The 18,284-nt window shown below is 34.9% G+C and overlaps 4 protein-coding genes across 4 annotated transcripts in view; 1 reads left to right on the top strand and 3 right to left on the bottom strand.

Moving 5' to 3' along the window:
* The window catches only part of LOC122297764 (disease resistance protein Roq1-like), a 73,658-nt gene extending 58,086 nt beyond the window's left edge, over positions 1-15,572 (bottom strand). Inside the window, exons 1-3 of the mRNA XM_043107958.1 lie at positions 15,446-15,572; positions 13,802-15,359; positions 13,575-13,657 (exon numbers count right to left, since the gene is read on the bottom strand). Coding sequence (XP_042963892.1) covers positions 14,505-15,359; positions 15,446-15,490 — 900 coding nt within the window. The 5' untranslated portion in view covers positions 15,491-15,572 and the 3' untranslated portion in view covers positions 13,575-13,657; positions 13,802-14,504. The remainder of the gene's footprint in view (positions 1-13,574; positions 13,658-13,801; positions 15,360-15,445) is intronic.
* Positions 3,072-3,749, top strand: LOC122296802. The gene has a single exon (XM_043106599.1). It carries the CDS (start codon positions 3,072-3,074, stop codon positions 3,747-3,749), a length of 678 nt encoding a protein of 225 aa, XP_042962533.1.
* On the bottom strand, positions 15,566-17,105 carry LOC122296801 (TMV resistance protein N-like). The gene is made up of 2 exons (XM_043106598.1): positions 16,071-17,105; positions 15,566-15,727 (listed from the first exon to the last, which is right to left on the bottom strand). The coding sequence occupies exons 1-2, from the start codon at positions 17,103-17,105 to the stop codon at positions 15,566-15,568; spliced, it is 1,197 nt and encodes a 398-aa protein (XP_042962532.1).
* Positions 17,106-17,144: 39 nt separating this feature from the next.
* On the bottom strand, positions 17,145-18,284 carry LOC122296800 (disease resistance protein RUN1-like). Its single transcript, XM_043106597.1, has 2 exons — positions 17,773-18,284; positions 17,145-17,154 (listed from the first exon to the last, which is right to left on the bottom strand). Exons 1-2 carry the CDS (start codon positions 18,282-18,284, stop codon positions 17,145-17,147), a joined length of 522 nt encoding a protein of 173 aa, XP_042962531.1.

The raw sequence follows: 18,284 nt of genomic DNA, 5'->3' as shown, positions 1-18,284 counted from the left end.
GTGTGCTTTCTTTAAAAAAAAGTAAGGATCATTATTAAAAAATAATATTTTCATGTGAATTTTAAATCACTACAAGAAAAATGGCCTTGTGCGGCCAATTTATAGCGGCGAAAAGACTATTAGCAACTAAAATTAGTTGCTAATAGTCTTTTCGCCGCTATAAATTGGCCGCAAAAGGCCATTTTTCTTGTAGTGAATTTACTCAATTTTTTAAAGACTACGCAAAGACTACTATCCTCTCGACTACAAATATTAGTTCTTGTAAAGATATAATACTAGATGTAGAAAATCACATGTACTAAAGTAGTAATGCTCCTAAAAATGCACAAGAAAATTTGTGCATTATCTATCAATTTGACTTATATATTATATGTTGAAGATAATAATAAATCAGTAAATTGATTTGATATTTTTCATAATTATCAAATCACTTTGATTTGATATTATTTTGATTTAATTTTCATAATATTTAAGATATTTACCTTATCTTATCTCATCTCAATGTAATTTCGGTATAAATAGGGATGTATGTATTGTATTTATTTAATAACAATTGAGAAAGCAAAGATGTAATCTTCAATGCCTCTTTCTCTCTTTCTCTCTTCTCCATCTTATTTTAGATTTTATTTTCTATCATAATATCAGAGCCTTTGTTTAAAGCTAGGCTCGATTACGTGGAATATTTATTCTTATGCTAGGTTTACCTCTCACAAACTTTTTATCGCTGTTCAATTATGTGTCATCTCAAATTAATACATTTGGAGTATCTCTTTTAGCTATGAGACCTTTTTTATTGGGTTTTGATATGTTGTTAGCATTGTTTGAAGCCCCAGATCCAACTTTGGCCTTTTGATTTTGGTCTAATAGTTGACCAAGGCCAAATATAACTCATTGTAGGCCACAGCTCCAAATTTGATGTTCCAGTTGCCAGCAACGACTTCATCACCAACACCATCATCTTATTGACGATCAATTAATGAATATGAAGGCTACTCTCAAATTTCAAACTTAAGATTCCAAAGTTCTCCCCATTGAGTTTGATGTGGGATGTTGAAGATAATATCAAATTAATAATTTGATTTGATATTATATTAATTTAATTTTCATAATTATCAAATTATTTTGATTTGATATTATTTTGATTTGAATTTTATAATATTTAAAATATTTACTTATAAATAGGAATGTATGTATTGTATTCAATAACAATTGAGAAAGTAAATTAGATGTAATCTTTCAAAGCCTTTTTTCTTCTTTCTCTCTTCTCCATCTACTTTTATATTATATTTTAGTTTCTATCATTATATACGCTGACAAGTACATGCATGCGCATCAGTCCATTAATATTCTAAAGAGATCAAGGGAAGGCATGCATCGTTCCTCTTATCAGCAACTTGCATCGTTCCTCTTATAGAGGCTCTGCGAGGTAAAGATGACCATTCTCCAATACATATCTTATTTTGAAGACTCTTCTCGTTAATTAGAGTGATCATTTTCTTGATCAGTCGAATGTATTATCTATTATCCTCAATGTATATTAATAAGACCATCCTTAGACTTACTCTCGACTATTGGACCTTTATTATAGTGGGCCCATTAGCATGTGGGTACCAACTATAAATTCTATTACTTTTCACTGTAGGGAAAAAAAAAAAAGTCCGGACCATTCATTATTCAATTATCTGTAATGCGGGACAAGTGAGTTTAATTTGAAGTAGTTTATTGCATCGCATAAATTTTCTTTGATCCAGCAATAGCAGCAACGTCTAGTCCATTAAAAATATATGAAGGACCTGAGCAATTATGTGTTCTCCAATGATAGTACTTATGTGAATCTCAATGCTACGTTTGATTGGTTCGATCTGAAAGCACTATAAAGCAGGCACTAGCTACTCATGCTAAAAATTGATCCCCAACTCAGAAAATCAATCAAGAAAACCAAAGTCTATATTTCACACTATTATAAATAGAGAAATCATTTACACAAATCTCAAATAGACAAGCCTCTTGTAGGCCTTTATAGAAAAGTAGACCCCACGTTAAAAAAGTGTAAAAAAAAATTCTTTTTTCAGTGAAACTTACTTTTTTATAAAGGGTCTGTACAAAACTTGTCTCTATGGGGCTTGTAGAAATATTAAATAATGATTTATATAAGCCGTATATGTCTCACGCAAGCCTTTTATAAAAAGGTAGACTTTACTATGAAAAAGTGTGAAAAAACTCATTTCTCTAGCATTACTTATTATATGCAGAAATTGTGTATGTGGGTCTAAGTCCTACTACTCCCCTATCCCTCTAGAGGGTCCATTTAGTGTTTTTGGCCCAATAGGGAATTGTCTCAGTCACACAGCCCAAGCTAGAGGTTCAAGGCCCAACAGGGCTTTATGTTCCGCCTTGCATTGAGGGATAAGAATTTCGATGAGCTTTTATGATCACTCCAATTATTCAGGGATAATCTAGGCTGATAAGTATCACGTGAGATATGTACCGCATCAGTGATCCAACTGCAATGTTGATTCAATTCAACCTAATGCCTATATATATACCAGGTAACTCAAAGACATATTCAATTGAATTCTTGATTAGTTGTATGTTACTCTTCACTGACTTAAGCATCAAAGTGGTTGTAGGCATGCAACACCGACATTCCTTCACATATTGTAGGTGATCAATTACATTTGATGGTTGGACACATCCTTGACAGTGGCGCTGTCTGTGGGATTTTGAGTCTAGTTTCTAATTGGGTTCCAGCGTGGTTCTTACTTCTCACATGCCGACTGTAACCCATTCTCTAGCAAACTGTGAAATAGATACGTTACCAATAGCCATTGAAGCATGACTGGCAACAACAGAGGAAAAGTTGAAGAAGGCGTTGGATGCCATGGAGGGTTTAAAGAAAGAAAATGATGACTTGTGGCGAAAGAAACGTAGAGCTCAATAATACAATCGCACCCAACCACAGTGAGCAAGGTGAAGGCAAAGCGCATTATAGTGGGGAAACAAGCCTAGGAGAGGCAGAAAATAAAAAGATGCACTACGAATTGCAAAGTCTGGCAGGAAAATATAAAGAGATGGAGAAGAAAATGGGAAGGTCTTCCTCGGTAAAATGCCAGTTAAACCAAACTGATCTGCCATATAGTGAAAAGATTATTGCCATGCCGCTCCTGCCAAAATTCAAGGTATCTCAAATAGATATGTATGATGGATCTAAGGATCCCGTGGACCATCTAGAGAACTTTAAAGTCCACATCACACTCCATTGTTTCCTTGGAAAAATTGCTTGCCGAGCTTTCCCCTTGAGCCTAAAGGTGACAACAAGAGGGTGGTTCGGAACCCTCAAGCAGAGGTCAATAAACAGTTTCAAACAACTGGCTAAGCAGCTCCTGATGCAGTTCATGCCCAACAGGAGACATAGGCGCCCAACTGTCTATCTGCTAACAGTCAAACAGAAAAAAGATAAAAACCTAAAGGCCTACCTTACCCATTTCAACAAGGAAATGCTAACAATAGATGACCAGGACAAGAAGATTACCCTCGCCACCCTTCTGGGTGGGATCTGGCTGTGTAGTCCCTTCATGGTTGAATTGTCTGGAAAGACCCCTACCAACCTAAGGGAATTTATGGATAGGGAGGATGATTTTGTTAACGCCGAAGATACCTTACAAGCATTGGTAGATCTAAGGAAAGAACAAAATAGGACTGAACGGAGGAATGGGCAAGTTGACAGGAAGCCTAGATCAAATCATTAGGATAAAAGAAAAAGAAAGGTGGGAAGACCACAATCCTAGATTGATACACTACAATTTGAGCATACGAGAAGATGAGAAGGACAACAAGGAATGACGTCAAGCTAGGATAGACTGTCATTACTGCAAGTATCATCAAACAGGGTCACATTAGACTGAAGATTGCAAAACTATGAAAAAGAGGGTGGCTGAGTTGGTGGGAATAAGAGAGTTGGAGCGAATGGTTGCAGAATGCTCATAGCCCAAAAGGTGCCATGATTCTAGACGCGATTCTAGAAGGAGTAGTAGTCCCAATCGGCGACGGGAATACAGAACTAATGCCCATAAGGACAATAGGGACAGGACGCCCTTAAAGGGCGATAGGAACAGGGCACCTATAAGGGAGATCCAGATGATATCTAGGGGGCTTGCTAGGGGCTACATGTCCACATGCGGAAGGCATCTAGCATTTCAGCCCAGCTAAATGTGTCAACACGACAACGAGTAGCTGCGTAAGGGTGAAATAGAATTTGATCCAAAGCCCCGAGGTCGATAGAGGGGTCAATAATCAAACGAGGCCTGAGCCTCAGGATACCGACACCATAACAATAGGCGAATGCATGATCTCTGGTCGTAGGGACAGAAGTTAGCTGGGCACGCAAGAGTAACTTCCATCGGGGCGGCAACCAACTCATTCTTTTTCTTAGTCAACTATTGGTCCTTTGTGAGAAAGACCAGCTGTAGCTTCCGGTGCTCTTCGCTAGAGTCCTTCTAGCTCTCCTTATACTGCATGCTGTCGTTGAAGCTCTGTCAAAGTCCCCTGTGCCTCGGAAAGATCGAGTGAAGTAAGGTGGCCCTTTTCCAAAGCTACTACCAACTCTTGTACCAGCCCGTGATTGCATTCTTGAGAATGGGCTAGCACCTAGCGAACAGATTCTAACTCCCTAGTACGGGTGAGGAGGTCAACATTGAGGCAACCTCGCTCAGACTCAAAGTCCCTTTGAGCACAGGAGAGTTAAGCCCTAGTAGAGTCTCTCTCCGACTTAAGAAGCCTTGATGCGAAGTCATCCCTGACCTTCACCTCTTGGGCATGGGGTACTTCATCACGAAGCCCAAGGACTTCGTTTTTAAGAATTTCTAGGTCGCCATGCAAGGAGTGAGAATAGCCCTTTGTCTGTTCTAACAATATTTCGAACTCCCTTTTTCTCTCAGAGAGCTCCTCCATCTCCGCCTTCTCCACCCTCCATCTCTTGAAGGCAGCCTTGGCAACAAAGCACAGCTTCCGCCTTTCCCTAACCTCTTCCTCCAGATGAGCTCGGTCTGCCATAATACAAGTCACCAAGTCATTGATTCCCTACCAAAATACATGGTACTCAAGTCAAAATCACAAACAAACAAGAAATAAGAGGAAAAATCATGACATTACCTCAAAAAGCTAGTCCTTTAGCCAGCTAGCCATCTAGGTGGTGGCCTTAGCTTGTGCATTGGCAAACCAGGAGGAATCACCATAGTGAATTCCCCAAGGGCAACAGACACACCGCAATAGAGAACTCCCATTAGGCCCTGGAGGTGAGCTCGCCCCTCCCTCCATGGGACATTTGAGACCTCCAAATTGGCATGTGCCACTGGTATACGCCAGGTCTGCATAAATCAAATGGATGCCTTCGCTGACCAGGCCGCCCAAGCCCTCGAGAAAATGAGACTCAGTCTCCCTGCCAAAAGAAGGGATGAAGGGGGAAGGGATGGAAATGCACTCGCTGCTGATATTCAATTGCAGATTAGAATATAATTCCAAAACCTTTTTCAGCCCGCTACGCTTGGATGCCACAAGAAATATTCTATAATTCTGAACTTGGTAGCAACCCTTGACAGTGCCACTCCATCTCTTTGTAGCATATAATATATTTATGGATGCACTTTTCCAATGATATATTAAAACCATATTGTGTGCAACAAATATATACATCTTAAAGTGACTTAGCCAACAAGATTTTTCATGCACGTTTATATTGCTATACAATTCCTAATAAAAAAACCAAATAAAATGAACTTGAAAAATATAAACAGACACACCAAGAGGATGATAAAATCGTGAGCATTGAATACAAGAGTATGCACTATTAATTGAGACCCTTATAATCACAAAGAAATGGACAACAGACAGTGTTTGAACCTGCAACTCAAAACCACAAATGCACCTCAGTTCCAGTGAGGCTCTTTAGGATTTTCGTAGCAACGGCCCCAGCAGCAACTCTCCCAATAGTTTCTCTTGTTGAAGATCTACCACCACCCTTCAATTATAGGTTGAACCAATATGTTTAAATTTCCAAAATGCAATTCCCATCAAACTTAAACTTCAATGGGAAAAGTGTTATCTGCGCTGCCCTGACACCATACTTCATGTCATAAATTGCATCTGCATGAAAAGATCTATTGGCTATTGACATTTCACTATAATCCTGAAACAATACCATTTGAGATCTTATGAGAACCACAAAAGCTGCAAAACAGTTCCAAATGATATCAATTTGCTCAAGAATCAGTGTGTCCATATACTAAATGGGTAAGAAATCAATTCAAACCATCCTAAACTACAATAATATGCTAGGCAAGAAATCACAGCATTCTAAATAAATGAAAATTTTCCAAGAAGCTCCAAGAAGCTGAAAATATTCCATTGTGTTTACCCTCGAATAAAATAACGATAGCATCTAGAAATGAATCATCATAGAAGCCATGATTATAAACAATTAATACTATGTCAACTGCAATTATTCAATGGGAAAATTCATTCCAAATGCAATGTAAGAAGCACTTGAAGGATTGTCTCCATGAGATATCCACATGCACCCCGTGACCTAAAGAGTCCTTAACAGGTGCCCAATTATTTGGAATTAGTTGAGTATAGAATACATGAAGAAAACAAAGACCTGAGAATGGTCTGTCCATTAACCCTCCATATTCACTGTTTATACTCATTAACATTTCCTCTTCAAACATATTGTACTATAAGCACACATAAAAGTCAATACTCGCATGTCGTCTTTGATAAGTATTGGGTACAAGTACAGTAATTGGTGTTCCAGTACTCACTTATGCATTTAAAAATTTTTCTTCTCAATTTGAACACCACAAATGAATAAGTTATTCGATGGCAATGAAAAAAGTTGTTTTAAACCTTCGTAAACACCCGAATGTATTCGCCTATTTGGCATGTATCAGTAGAAATTCAACTATGACCTAGCCTCCTAGACATGACAACTCCAACAGATTAATCCTCAAAACATTTATCACCAAGCAAAAATCAGTATCCCAATATTTCTGTTTCGAACTCTACAAGCTTTAGCACAATACCACACCATAGAAATTTGCAGTTAACCAATAAATAAGAGAAACTTTTTTTTTTTACAACTAATCAATGCAAACCATGCTGGATCCAAACTGTCTTTGTTGCATAGAGAAACCTAGGTTTCCTTCCTCACATGAATCTACGATATAAATCCGAGACTCTTTATTAACAAAAGCTTTGAGGAAGGAATTTAAGCCTCAGTCACACTCTGGATTCGATTTAGGAAGCCCAAGAAAAATTCCCTTCCAGCATTACAAAGTTCAGAGAGAGAGAGAGAGAGAGAGAGAGAGCGGCTGCGATTACCTCCCAGTGCCACCGATTGGAAATGATAGGCCCGAGTCCAGTTCTATAGTTCAGATGAATAGGAGAAGAGGAAGAGTAGTGAAGAAGAAATGCTATGCTCGAGGAAATGCCAAGCGATTACCTCTCTTTGTCGTGAGGCAACGTAATGGGGTGGGTTGGTCTGCAAGTTTGATGAAAATGGAGAAGAAGAAGTTAGGGAAGAAAGACAGATTGGGGATTGTACAGGCTAAAATCGAGTTTGTGGATTGGAGGGAAATAAGGAACCTGAGTGATTTGCTCTTAAAAAACACCAATTCCATCAGGTCATTTATGTCGCAACAAGCTTTTTATCTTTTATCATCGCTAAAAGTATAAAAATTGCTGCAAAAGACCAATTTCAAAACTGCAACAAATTTTGAACATTGCAATGAATTTTTCTGTCGCAAAAACTCCCTTTTTGATGTGGTACTTCCAATGGATCTACCTCATAGAAAATTGGTAGAACAATTTGTTCCCTTGCTTCTTTACACTGAAGAATCATCAATAACTCTTCAAAACATCATCTGGATTATACATAGTTTTTAGAGAATATAATGATAGAAATTATTAATCCTTCAAAAGCATTGAGAAGTGCTAGTGAGATTCTATCTCCCCTTTCAAGTTTGTCGTCTATGTAAGTGTTGATTCTACTTTTATGCAAAGTACAATATAGATGAGAAATAAATTTGTGGCTAACATCTTTGCCTCTAAAACTTAAGAATACCTCATACCAAGGAATGGAAGAAAAAAAGGATGAAGAAGAGGAAGAAGCTCCTAATTGAAAGGCCATGGAAGAAGTGATTGACCATGCTGCTTCAATCATACCACTCCATTGAGAGGGATTATGGGGATTAATTAAAAGAGATGGAGTACTTTGTCCGAATTTCTTTCTTCTTTTAAATATCTGATTACATTTCTATATTTACATGCATGTTTGTATTTGAAGAAGATAAAAAAAAAAAAATTGGGTATTGACAAATTACAGCTTTCTCAGAAGGCGTATTAGAGATAACTAGGAAGTCGACTTTCTTTACAGAAATACCTCCAAAAATTATTATTCAAAAGTTCGAAAGTTAAGTTTTGTTACCAAAAGTGTTGGGTAATTTGAGAATTTTGAAATATGTTTGAGATTAAGTTTCGGGAAAGAAGAGAAAAAAATTTGAAGAAAAATTGCTTAATTTTAAAATAAGGATTATACTGAAGTTTGTGAAAGTGGATTAATAAAATTGAAAAGTTGTATGAATATAAATTTTTAAGATTATCTTTTGTTTTGAAATTTGTAAAATTTGACAATTGTATTATTATTTTTTGTTTAAGTAATGATTAGATGAAAACTCGAAATTTTGAAATAGATATTTTTTCTATTAGAGTAATATTTAGGAATGAAATTATGAGAAAAGTTTTAAAAAACTATAAATTTTTGAAAAATATCTCTATATCTAACAAGAAAAGCTTACAAGCCAATGTTTATAAGCATACGAACAAAGTGAAAAGCTTACAAACTAATTGGTAGCAGGAAGATTCCCCACTTTTAGCAAGGTTGAAGTCTAACTCCAAATTGTTCAACTGTATAAATAACCAGAGATAGAGAGAGACAGAAAAAGAAAGAGAGATGGATGACAGTGGCAGTAATGGAGTGTTCTTAAGATTCAGCTGTTTTAAACGTGCAAGTCATTCATCCATTTCAAAGAATGGAATGTGTTTGATTCCAAATCAAAGCTCTGACTCCAACTCTACCTTTCAATCATCATAGTAAAAACGAGATCTTTCATCAGCCAGGCCAGACCAGGTGACATACTCCCAAGTGCTGAGGAGTGAGGAAGTCACAGGAGATATTGGAATGAAAGAAAAGTAAGCTGCTTCACCTTTGTTCGCCTATCTCCTTTTCTCTTCCTTTGCTATCGCTTGGTCCTTCTCCATTTGATCTAGAAGTTTGGTGCCCCAGGTTGAAGAATACCTCTTTTCTCTTGATTAAGGCTAAGGATTGGATTCCAAGGTCATTTAAAGTTGAAGAGAGATGAAGATATTCCAACCATATTGGCTTAAAACAGTACCCATCCCTGGATTATCATTGGGAAACCATAAATAAAATACCTAGACATACCATGTTCTTAAAATAACAGAACAGGATACAATACAATTCAACTTATCTCCTCAAAATAGAGTGGTCCTTTAACATCTATTACCCATGCTTCTCTTCCCCTCAGTTGGGTATTAACTAAACTCTTAACAATTTCAATTTCTAATAAATCATAAAGATTGTTGGCATATTTAGATCATCATCAGTTTCTAAAATTGATCATCAAGGAATCTTAACAATGGAATCCAATTTTTCGAAACACAGTCGCGTCACAACTATGCCTAATTTACAAAGGCTACAAGTCTAGACGCACTTTTATGGTAAATTTTGCACCCAGCATCCAGGGGGTATACAAAATTGATATAAGCACAAAATACAGAGGATTAGTACAATATGAGGCTGGTGTTGGATGATGAATTTAGAAAACAACACAAAATACAGAGACATTACGATAAATATATATTATGCATGCATATTGATGAATACTTATTCGTTTTGTAGTATATGTTGCACTCAAACTTAATGGAAATTTTTTAATGGAATGAGAATATGTGACGCCCCCAAATTCTGTTTGGGATCGGACGGACATTTGAAGCGTCGAGACATGCAACACAAGATTACCTGCCCCCGTTCATGACATATAAGATGCAATATTCCTAACATGCATATAACATTATGCAATATTCGCAGCGGATAATAATTTTTTTTTCTTTAGCAATACTATGCACCAAACTGAAAATATCCCAAATACTTAAAACATACTTCATATATAAAGATCCATTAAATAACTAAGATTACAGCACTAGTCCAAAATAGTTATGATCCAAAAGTACTGGAGATGCAACTCCATCGTACAAGTAGTAATTTAATTACTATATTAACATTAACGACGCACCACCGTTCAGTCGACTGTGTCTAGTTGGTCAGCTCCTGATCCTCCTTCAGGTCCTGTAACAAGATCTACCATTCGGGGGGAATGGTAGTTGGGACTACCACAGTGAGATTTGATTACAAATCTCAGCAAGTTAACAAAAAACTTCCATACAGGCTAATGATGCATGGATGACAGTAAAAGCATAAATGCATAATCAAATTCATAAGTAATTAAAGCATAACTTAGCATACAACATAGCATAATTGACATAACTTAATTTGAAACACGAACTGAACTTGACTTGACATGAACTTGATCTGAAACTTGACTTAGTATGAACTTGCTCTGAAACTTGAATTAACATGAAAAATACATTCTCCACAGTTGTTGTAGCCCCATGTATTCTATGTGTAAATACATACTCCACAGTTGTTGTGGCCCCATGTATTCTACACAAACTTGACTTAACATGAAAAATACATTCTCCACAGTTGTTGTGGCCCCATGTATTCTACATGTAAATACATACTCCACAGTTGTTGTGGCCCCATGTATTCTACACATCACAATGTAGTTAAATACATACTCTACAGTTGTTGTGGCCCCATGTATTCTACACAAACTGAATGTACTCAAGATGACACGTGACTAGAATATGAAAGGACTGAAGCCCTGATGTAACATAACGTGACTTGAACATAACTTGAAATACATGACCAACTTGAGATAGAAATATTTCGTAACACGGCATAACATATAATAGACAACATATTTAACATGACATACTTATAATATACAGTAATACATGACAGAATATATTATGTAACAGATAAAAATTGATGATAGAATAAATTCTGTATAATAGACAATTACGTGATAACTTGGCATGGCATGACATATATAATAACATACATACATACACTGTAGTTCCTTTACTTAGCACACATACACAGTAGACTGCTAGTAAGTTAAAAGCTAACCTACCTCGATCTCCGTGTTTCTTATAAAACTTCAAGTGTGATCACGAGGAACTGTAATTAGTGATTCTAAAAGTTAGAACTAAATCACTAATAATTTGAAATATGGAAAATACTAACTTAAAGAGTAAAATTTTCATTTTACTCTCTACATGTGAAAAAATGACCGTTTTACCCATAATTTAAGGATTTTGCATACTAACTCCAAAAGTTTCTAAAATTTACATTCCTCATGTAAATTTTGTCCTAAACTTAAATATCAACTCAGAAAAATTTAAAACAAAACACAACTATGGAAAACACACTATGGCCGAAACATCCATAGGCCATTTCCCTTCATTTTTGTTGCAATTCCTTCCAACTTCAAAACTCATGCTTAAACCAAAATTTTGCAACAAACATCTTCCAATCCTAAGTTCAAAACCATACTTAAAACATCCATTTAGAAAAAGCTAATAATCAACACCAAACTTTTTTGTAAAAAGATCCAAGCACTTGAATCACAAGTTTTGACCTTAAATCAAAACATCTCCAAGAATTTCAAAAATCAAATCTTACTTCTAACATATTCATAATATCATCCTAACATCAACCATGCTTTAAATCATCAAACTAAAGTCACCAAAATCACAAAATAACATTTGGAGTTTTTGGTTTTACACTTAGTCCAAAAACAGAAACTTTTTCCTCAACTAGTTTTGATAAATCTCTTGATCTATGACTTATAAATATATGATCTTCAAACAAAACCATCACATGGTTTAAAAAGATGTCCTAAAACATATATAAGCTTCTAATTCAAGATCACATGGTTAGAAATTAACCAAAATATAAATTTAGCCAAGAATATCCACACTTTGGCTTATCTGAATATCTCTTTGCATAAAATTTCATATCTTTGAAACTAACATCAAATATCTTCAAAATAATAATATAACATGTATATAAGATGCTTAGGATCCTCCAATAAAATTATCAAAGTCATTAGAATAGGTTTAGACCACCAAAGAGTTAACTTTTCTCAAAACAGAAACTGTTTTTCTTCTTCCAGTTTCTAAGTTTCTAAATCTAAGAAAATATTTCATCAAAACCTTTAATCATGCAAAAATCCTCAACCAATAGTCATATATACATGTTAAAAATACTCCATAAAAATTTCGGACCAATATCTATCTATTAGCTTGGTCAAAAACTCCAAACTATAACATATTCTCCAGTTTATCTCCTAGAATGACCTTTCTATAGTTTATATAATATTTGACTGACCAAATGATCTTCAAATGGGACAAATAAGATATCCATGTAAAGTAGACTCAAAAAGGAACAACTTATATGAAGCAGACTTTATGATAAAACACTTACAAAAGCTTCGAAATGGGCGTGCAAAAGAATTCCTAAAAGCTGTCCGAGAGAAAGTATTTGATATTCTTTTAAAGGAACGTGTAAATGAAGATAAGTTTGTAGGTGATGGCTGGAGATACTTATGGATGAGATAAGGAAGATGATAAGGCTAGATTTGAGAGTTGAGGGTGGTTTTCTCCTACCCAAAATATCTATAAAAGATTATCTCAAAATATTCTATCCAATAATATCTATAAAAATCAGCTCAAGATATTTTCCAAATGTGGAGTAGACTTGGAAGAGTAAGGTGGCTAAAATATTTCCATGTGTCCAAATAAAATTTCGCTAACCTAATTTGGACATTACACACTATAATTTTGAAAACACTGCGCTTAATACGTTTACCGAGGTTACTATTCACTCCAAAAATAAACGTAATAAACTTAGTACTAAAAAATCCTAAATATTCAATTAAGCCTAGTGGTGTAGACTATAATGTATTCTGACACTTCTAACTATCTCAAATAATTAAAATAGTATTTCTGGCACCATAGTGAGTGATAACACTAACTATGTTGACAGGCTAAAACTTATGCGATTAGTTGATTCGTGTAAACTTACGGAGTTTTCACGAGGTTCCTAAAGTCAATAGAAATTCCACAATTGAATTTCTAACGGGCTGTTACAGAATAGGTGTTTTCTAAATTTTCAACTGAGTGTTTTTAGCATATACTTGCTGTAATAAGGATATAAAAGAAGACTTTCAGGGCAGCAAATCACTTGAATTCATCATCCAAGAAAACAAACTAATGGCTATCAGTAAATGAACAAATTAAAATGCTTACAAGCTAATTAATGTTTGAAATTCATGCTTTATACCAAGTCAAAGCTCTAACTCCAAGTTTACCTTTGGATCATCATAGTCCTTCTGCACCAGATCTGGAAGTTGATGCCCCAAGTTTAAGAATCCCTCTTTCCTTCTGTATACGGCTACGGATTGGATTCCAAGAGTACTGTGAAATAGTGACATCATTGAGCTAATAAATTGGGTTCTTATTTCCAGTGGCAAATAGCAAATCAAGTCTAAAAGGTAGAGAAAATAGAAAACAAACAAAAATGAAAGGGAAGTCTCACCTAAAAATCCCAAAACAATTCAATCCATTTTTCTTCTTTTATGTGCTCTGCTTTGGTGTTTGTATACAACATTGGCTTCGCAACATCTATAAAATATTACCCGCAAAGGATCCCAAACATTTGGAAGAGGACGAAGGTGAACTCTCAAATTGTCCAAAACCTTTAGCTCAAATGATTCTAAATCGGAGTACCCAACCTTTATGTCATATCTGCTTCCAGTTGTATAATAAATATTAATCAAATTTACCCCTTCATCGAAATAGATAAGGCGTACATGATTGGAGCTGTTACTGGTTATCTCAGCATCATAAATAAAATCTGAACTTTCACGAACTTCTTTATTAAACACAAGGGAGTATACTACAATGCCACTTATATCTTCCAAATTGTGTGGCCCTTCAATATTTATTACCCATTCTTCATTTTTTCTCAGTTGGAAATCATCATCATTCCCACTCTTAACAATTTCATTTTCTAAAAATTCTTTTTGATACCGGAACCACTCTAGAATCTCATTTTCCGATAACGCAGTGGCATTATAATGTCTCTGCTAAACCAATATCATCATCATCAGTTTAAGAGTCATGCATCTTACAAAGAATTGAGAGAGAGAATGAGAAAAATATATACATACCTTCCAGAGTAAAGGATTTGGCACTTTGTAATTCCAAATCTTCTCATGCATTTTTTTGCAACCACCCAATTAAATCATATGTAGTGATCTGATATGGCTTCCATCAAATTTCAATATTCTTAATACTTCAGAAAATCTTTGTAACGATATGCATCCTGTAGCATCTACACTTTTTATATTTGGTGGAAGTTCTAAGATTTCTTCAAGTTTTTCGCAGTCCCGCAAGTAGAGTTCACTGAGTGCAACAAATCCTTTGATGCTCGAGGGAAGGCTAACCATCTCACTTTCCGATAGAATTAACTTTCTCAAAGTGGCCGAGGAATTAAACATGGTAAAGAAACTAGATTTTGGAAAGAAACTTGATTCTATTTGGGGACAATTTGAAAGATTCAACACTTGTAATGCAGTGCTTGAATTCGTTGGATGCTGCAAATCAAGGAGTCTTTCTTCACTCAATAAAATCTCATCTTCCACTGTTGGACCACCAATTCCAAGCTTGCGTAAATTTTGTAGCAGAAAAATTGGGAGAAGCACAAGGTTTTTGCAACTGTTTATAATTAAAGCATCAAGTCCAGTGAGGTTCCTAATAGATATAGGTAGTTCTTCCACTGCGCTGCGAAGTAGATTTAATGAACTTAAATATTTCATTTCACACCCAATTTCAGGAAATTCATGAAGGTTTGAGCAATCACTAAGATTAAGGTTGCGTAAAGATCTCAACTTGAGTCTTCTTGGAAATATTCGGAGGTTAGAGCATTCGTGAAAACTCAATTTTAAAAGATTATCCAGGGATCCAACGGAATCATGCACCTCAACTAAACTTGTACACTTTTCAACAATCAATTCCTTCAAATTTAGGATGCTTGAAAGATCCGGAAGTTTTGTTAAGAAGTTACAATCATTGAAACCCATAATTGTCACGTTCTTTTAAAAAAGAAAAAACAAATCAAAAGGAGTTTAGCACATAAATTAAAGAAATAAAGTTATTGAAAATTATATTGTATACGTACCTTAAACCTGATGAAGCTTAACTCCTTGATGAAGCTACCACTCATTTTAAAGATAATGAGTTTATTTCCTTGAAAATTGGATGGCAAAGATTGTAACGGATATTCAAACCAATCAAGTACTCATAACCCCTTAGAGAGATAATTAGGTCCACTTGAAAATCTTGCATTACGATTGATAAACACTCTGAGTCTTTTCATTTGTACAACTACTTCGGGACTCAAAATAATCGTTTCCTCGCCTTTGGGCATTTCTACTATAATGTCTTCGATTTTGTTGGTACCCTGGTACGTGAGAGAATACATGAGAAGAGTGTTAGTAAAACTAATGCATAAAATAAAGCTATTTTTGGTATTTTCTGTTACGGAAATATAAAATACTAAATATTCTCGCGTTAAAATAAATAAATAAATAAATAAAATTAAAGAATGTCTTTTCCCAACTCACATACGACTCTAAAAATTTTCACAAAACAAATAAAATAATAGGATATTTGAAATCAAACAGGACATTTCATACTTTCATTTTGATTTACAAGATATATATATATATATATATTCCAGTAGGTTTCACTAATAAAATAGGAAATAATTAATGTAAAATTAAAGAATTTTTTGTGTCTCTTACCGTATTTTCTTCCAACACGTGACGAACAACCTCATGAAACCATAATCTACTATGTTCACCGGGTTCTTTTGGTGATTGTAGTCGAACAATTTCTCGACCCATATATTGTAGCAAGTCATGCATCCAAAAATATTTATTACACTCATCAACAGTGATAAGACACTTGTCTATAAGTCTCTGGATACCATAATTAGGAAAGAAACCACAATTGTCAAATATTTTAATGACATCAGCCAAAGGTCCTCCTTTGAAGAAACATGCAATATCAAGAAACATGTCCTTCTCATTATCTTCCAACCCATCATAACTTACTCGAAGTACACTCTGAATATTTATGTCGGGTATATGTTTATATTTATTCAATACACTTTTCCATTGATGAATGCTTTGATCTTTTAGAGTTGAACCTACCACTGTTAAAGCGTATTGCATTACTTGTTTAGAGAGTTCCACATATTCATCAAGTGGTTCATCTTTCTCAAAAGCATGCAAGCTAAAGAGCTTAAGAGCTTCATCGTTAGCCAAAATCTTCAACTCGTGTTTTGAATCAACTTTAGAGATATTTAGTAAATGTTGATATCTTGTTGTTATGATGATTCTACTTCCTAAACCAAACCAATCAAGAGCTCCAGCTAATGTTTCTAGCTGGACCAATTCATCCACATCATCAAGAATTAGGAGAACTCTTTTTGAGCAAAGTCTATGCCTAATCACATTGATGCCTCTGTCAATATCATGAAAATCCAAACTTATTCCCAAAATCTCAGAAAGAAGTGTTTTTTGCAGTTGGATCAGACCTCCTACTTTTGAATTTTCTCCAATGTTTTTCAAAAAACAACTTCCTTCAAATTGATAAGATATCTTGTTATAGATCTCTTTTGCAATAGTAGTCTTACCAATTCCACCGGTTTCAAATATCCCTACCATGCATATAATTACATTCCTTCCCATACTTAAATGCTCATAAATGTCTTGTGCACGAGACTCTAGTCCAACTAGATACTTTGCAACATTAAGAAATGTACGATTCACCATTATCGAGTCCACCCATTTAATGATGTCCTGAATAAACTCTTATTCATTCCTATCAATATAAAAAACGAGAAATTTAAATAGTTAAGACTTTTCACCATAATACACACATAAAGATGATTTGTTAAATATCATTTTTTCTTTTTTCTTTTTATCCATTACAAAATAACAGTAGTAGATTACCATGTCAAAGGTTGCCTTTCTTCTTCCTCATGCTCTTCTCATACTTGCATTTTTCCATTCTTGAATTTGTCTTAATTCTAAAACTTATAACTAAGAGTATTTTTCAGTATGTATATCTCTAAACAAATTGATGCTTAAAACCTTTCTTTATTCTTTATAGAACCCAAAAATAAAGAAAAAAAAAACAGAGAGAAGATTTCGATTTGTATAGTTTCATGTTCTTCTATTTTATTTGTTCTGTAAATTTCATGTGAAATGAATGTGGTAGTACGATATTAAATCCCTCAATAAGAAAAGATTTCTAATTTAAGTATATTATGCACAAAATTCAATGCCGAAAAGACTGGTAAATATCAAATAGTTTGGCAAGGCTATCTTAATCAATTTGCGAACTGATCTTAGATTCTGGATTTGTCTAAATTTCCCCCATAAACTTCTGTTTAACATCATGTGTAAACAGATATAAAAGATAGCTCATTAAAAGTACCTGTCCCCTAATGTGAATCCGAAAAAATTGGCTACTTTCTGCAAAGCTGCCTTCCACTCTGTAACCTTTACTTCATCCTTGATCTTACATCCAAGTTTAGAAAATACTTCTCCAAAACTTCCTTTTTGATGTCGTACCTCTGATGGAGCTACATCGTAAAGTAAAGGTAGAACAATTTGTTTTACCTTTTCCTTACACTCAAGGATCTTCAATAACTCATCTAAACACCATTTGGATTCTGAATAGTTTTTAGAGAGTACAATGATAGAAATCATTGATCTTTCAATAGCTTTGAAAAGTTCTGGCAAAATTTCCTCTCCTCTTTCAAGATTCTTGTCAATGCAAGTGTTGATTCCCCTATGATGCAAAGCATAGTATAGATGAGAAATAAATTTTTGAGGAACATCCTCACTTCTAAAACTCAAGAATACATCATGGGTCCACGAATGGATGGAAGAAGAAGTGGACAAGAGCGAGGAAGAAGCTCCTTGTATAGCCATGGAAGAACTCAT

This window comes from Carya illinoinensis, chromosome 15, assembly GCF_018687715.1.
Source record: "Carya illinoinensis cultivar Pawnee chromosome 15, C.illinoinensisPawnee_v1, whole genome shotgun sequence".
NCBI classification, from domain to species: Eukaryota; Viridiplantae; Streptophyta; class Magnoliopsida; order Fagales; family Juglandaceae; genus Carya; species Carya illinoinensis.
The sequence above is the reverse complement of the archived record's forward strand: the minus strand, read 5'-3'. Positions and strand labels throughout refer to the sequence as shown.

Excerpts from the sequence above, each read along its gene's own strand:
- LOC122296802 (XM_043106599.1), top strand. The coding sequence starts at position 3,072 with ATGGAGAAGAAAATGGGAAGGTCTTCCTCGGTAAAATGCCAGTTAAAC.
- LOC122296801 (XM_043106598.1), bottom strand. The coding sequence starts at position 17,105 with ATGGTGAATCGTACATTTCTTAATGTTGCAAAGTATCTAGTTGGACTA. Across the intron at positions 15,728-16,070 it reads ACGTGTTGGAAGAAAATACG|GGTACCAACAAAATCGAAGA; the intron begins GTAAGAGACACA and ends CTCACGTACCAG.
- LOC122296800 (XM_043106597.1), bottom strand. The coding sequence starts at position 18,284 with ATGAGTTCTTCCATGGCTATACAAGGAGCTTCTTCCTCGCTCTTGTCC.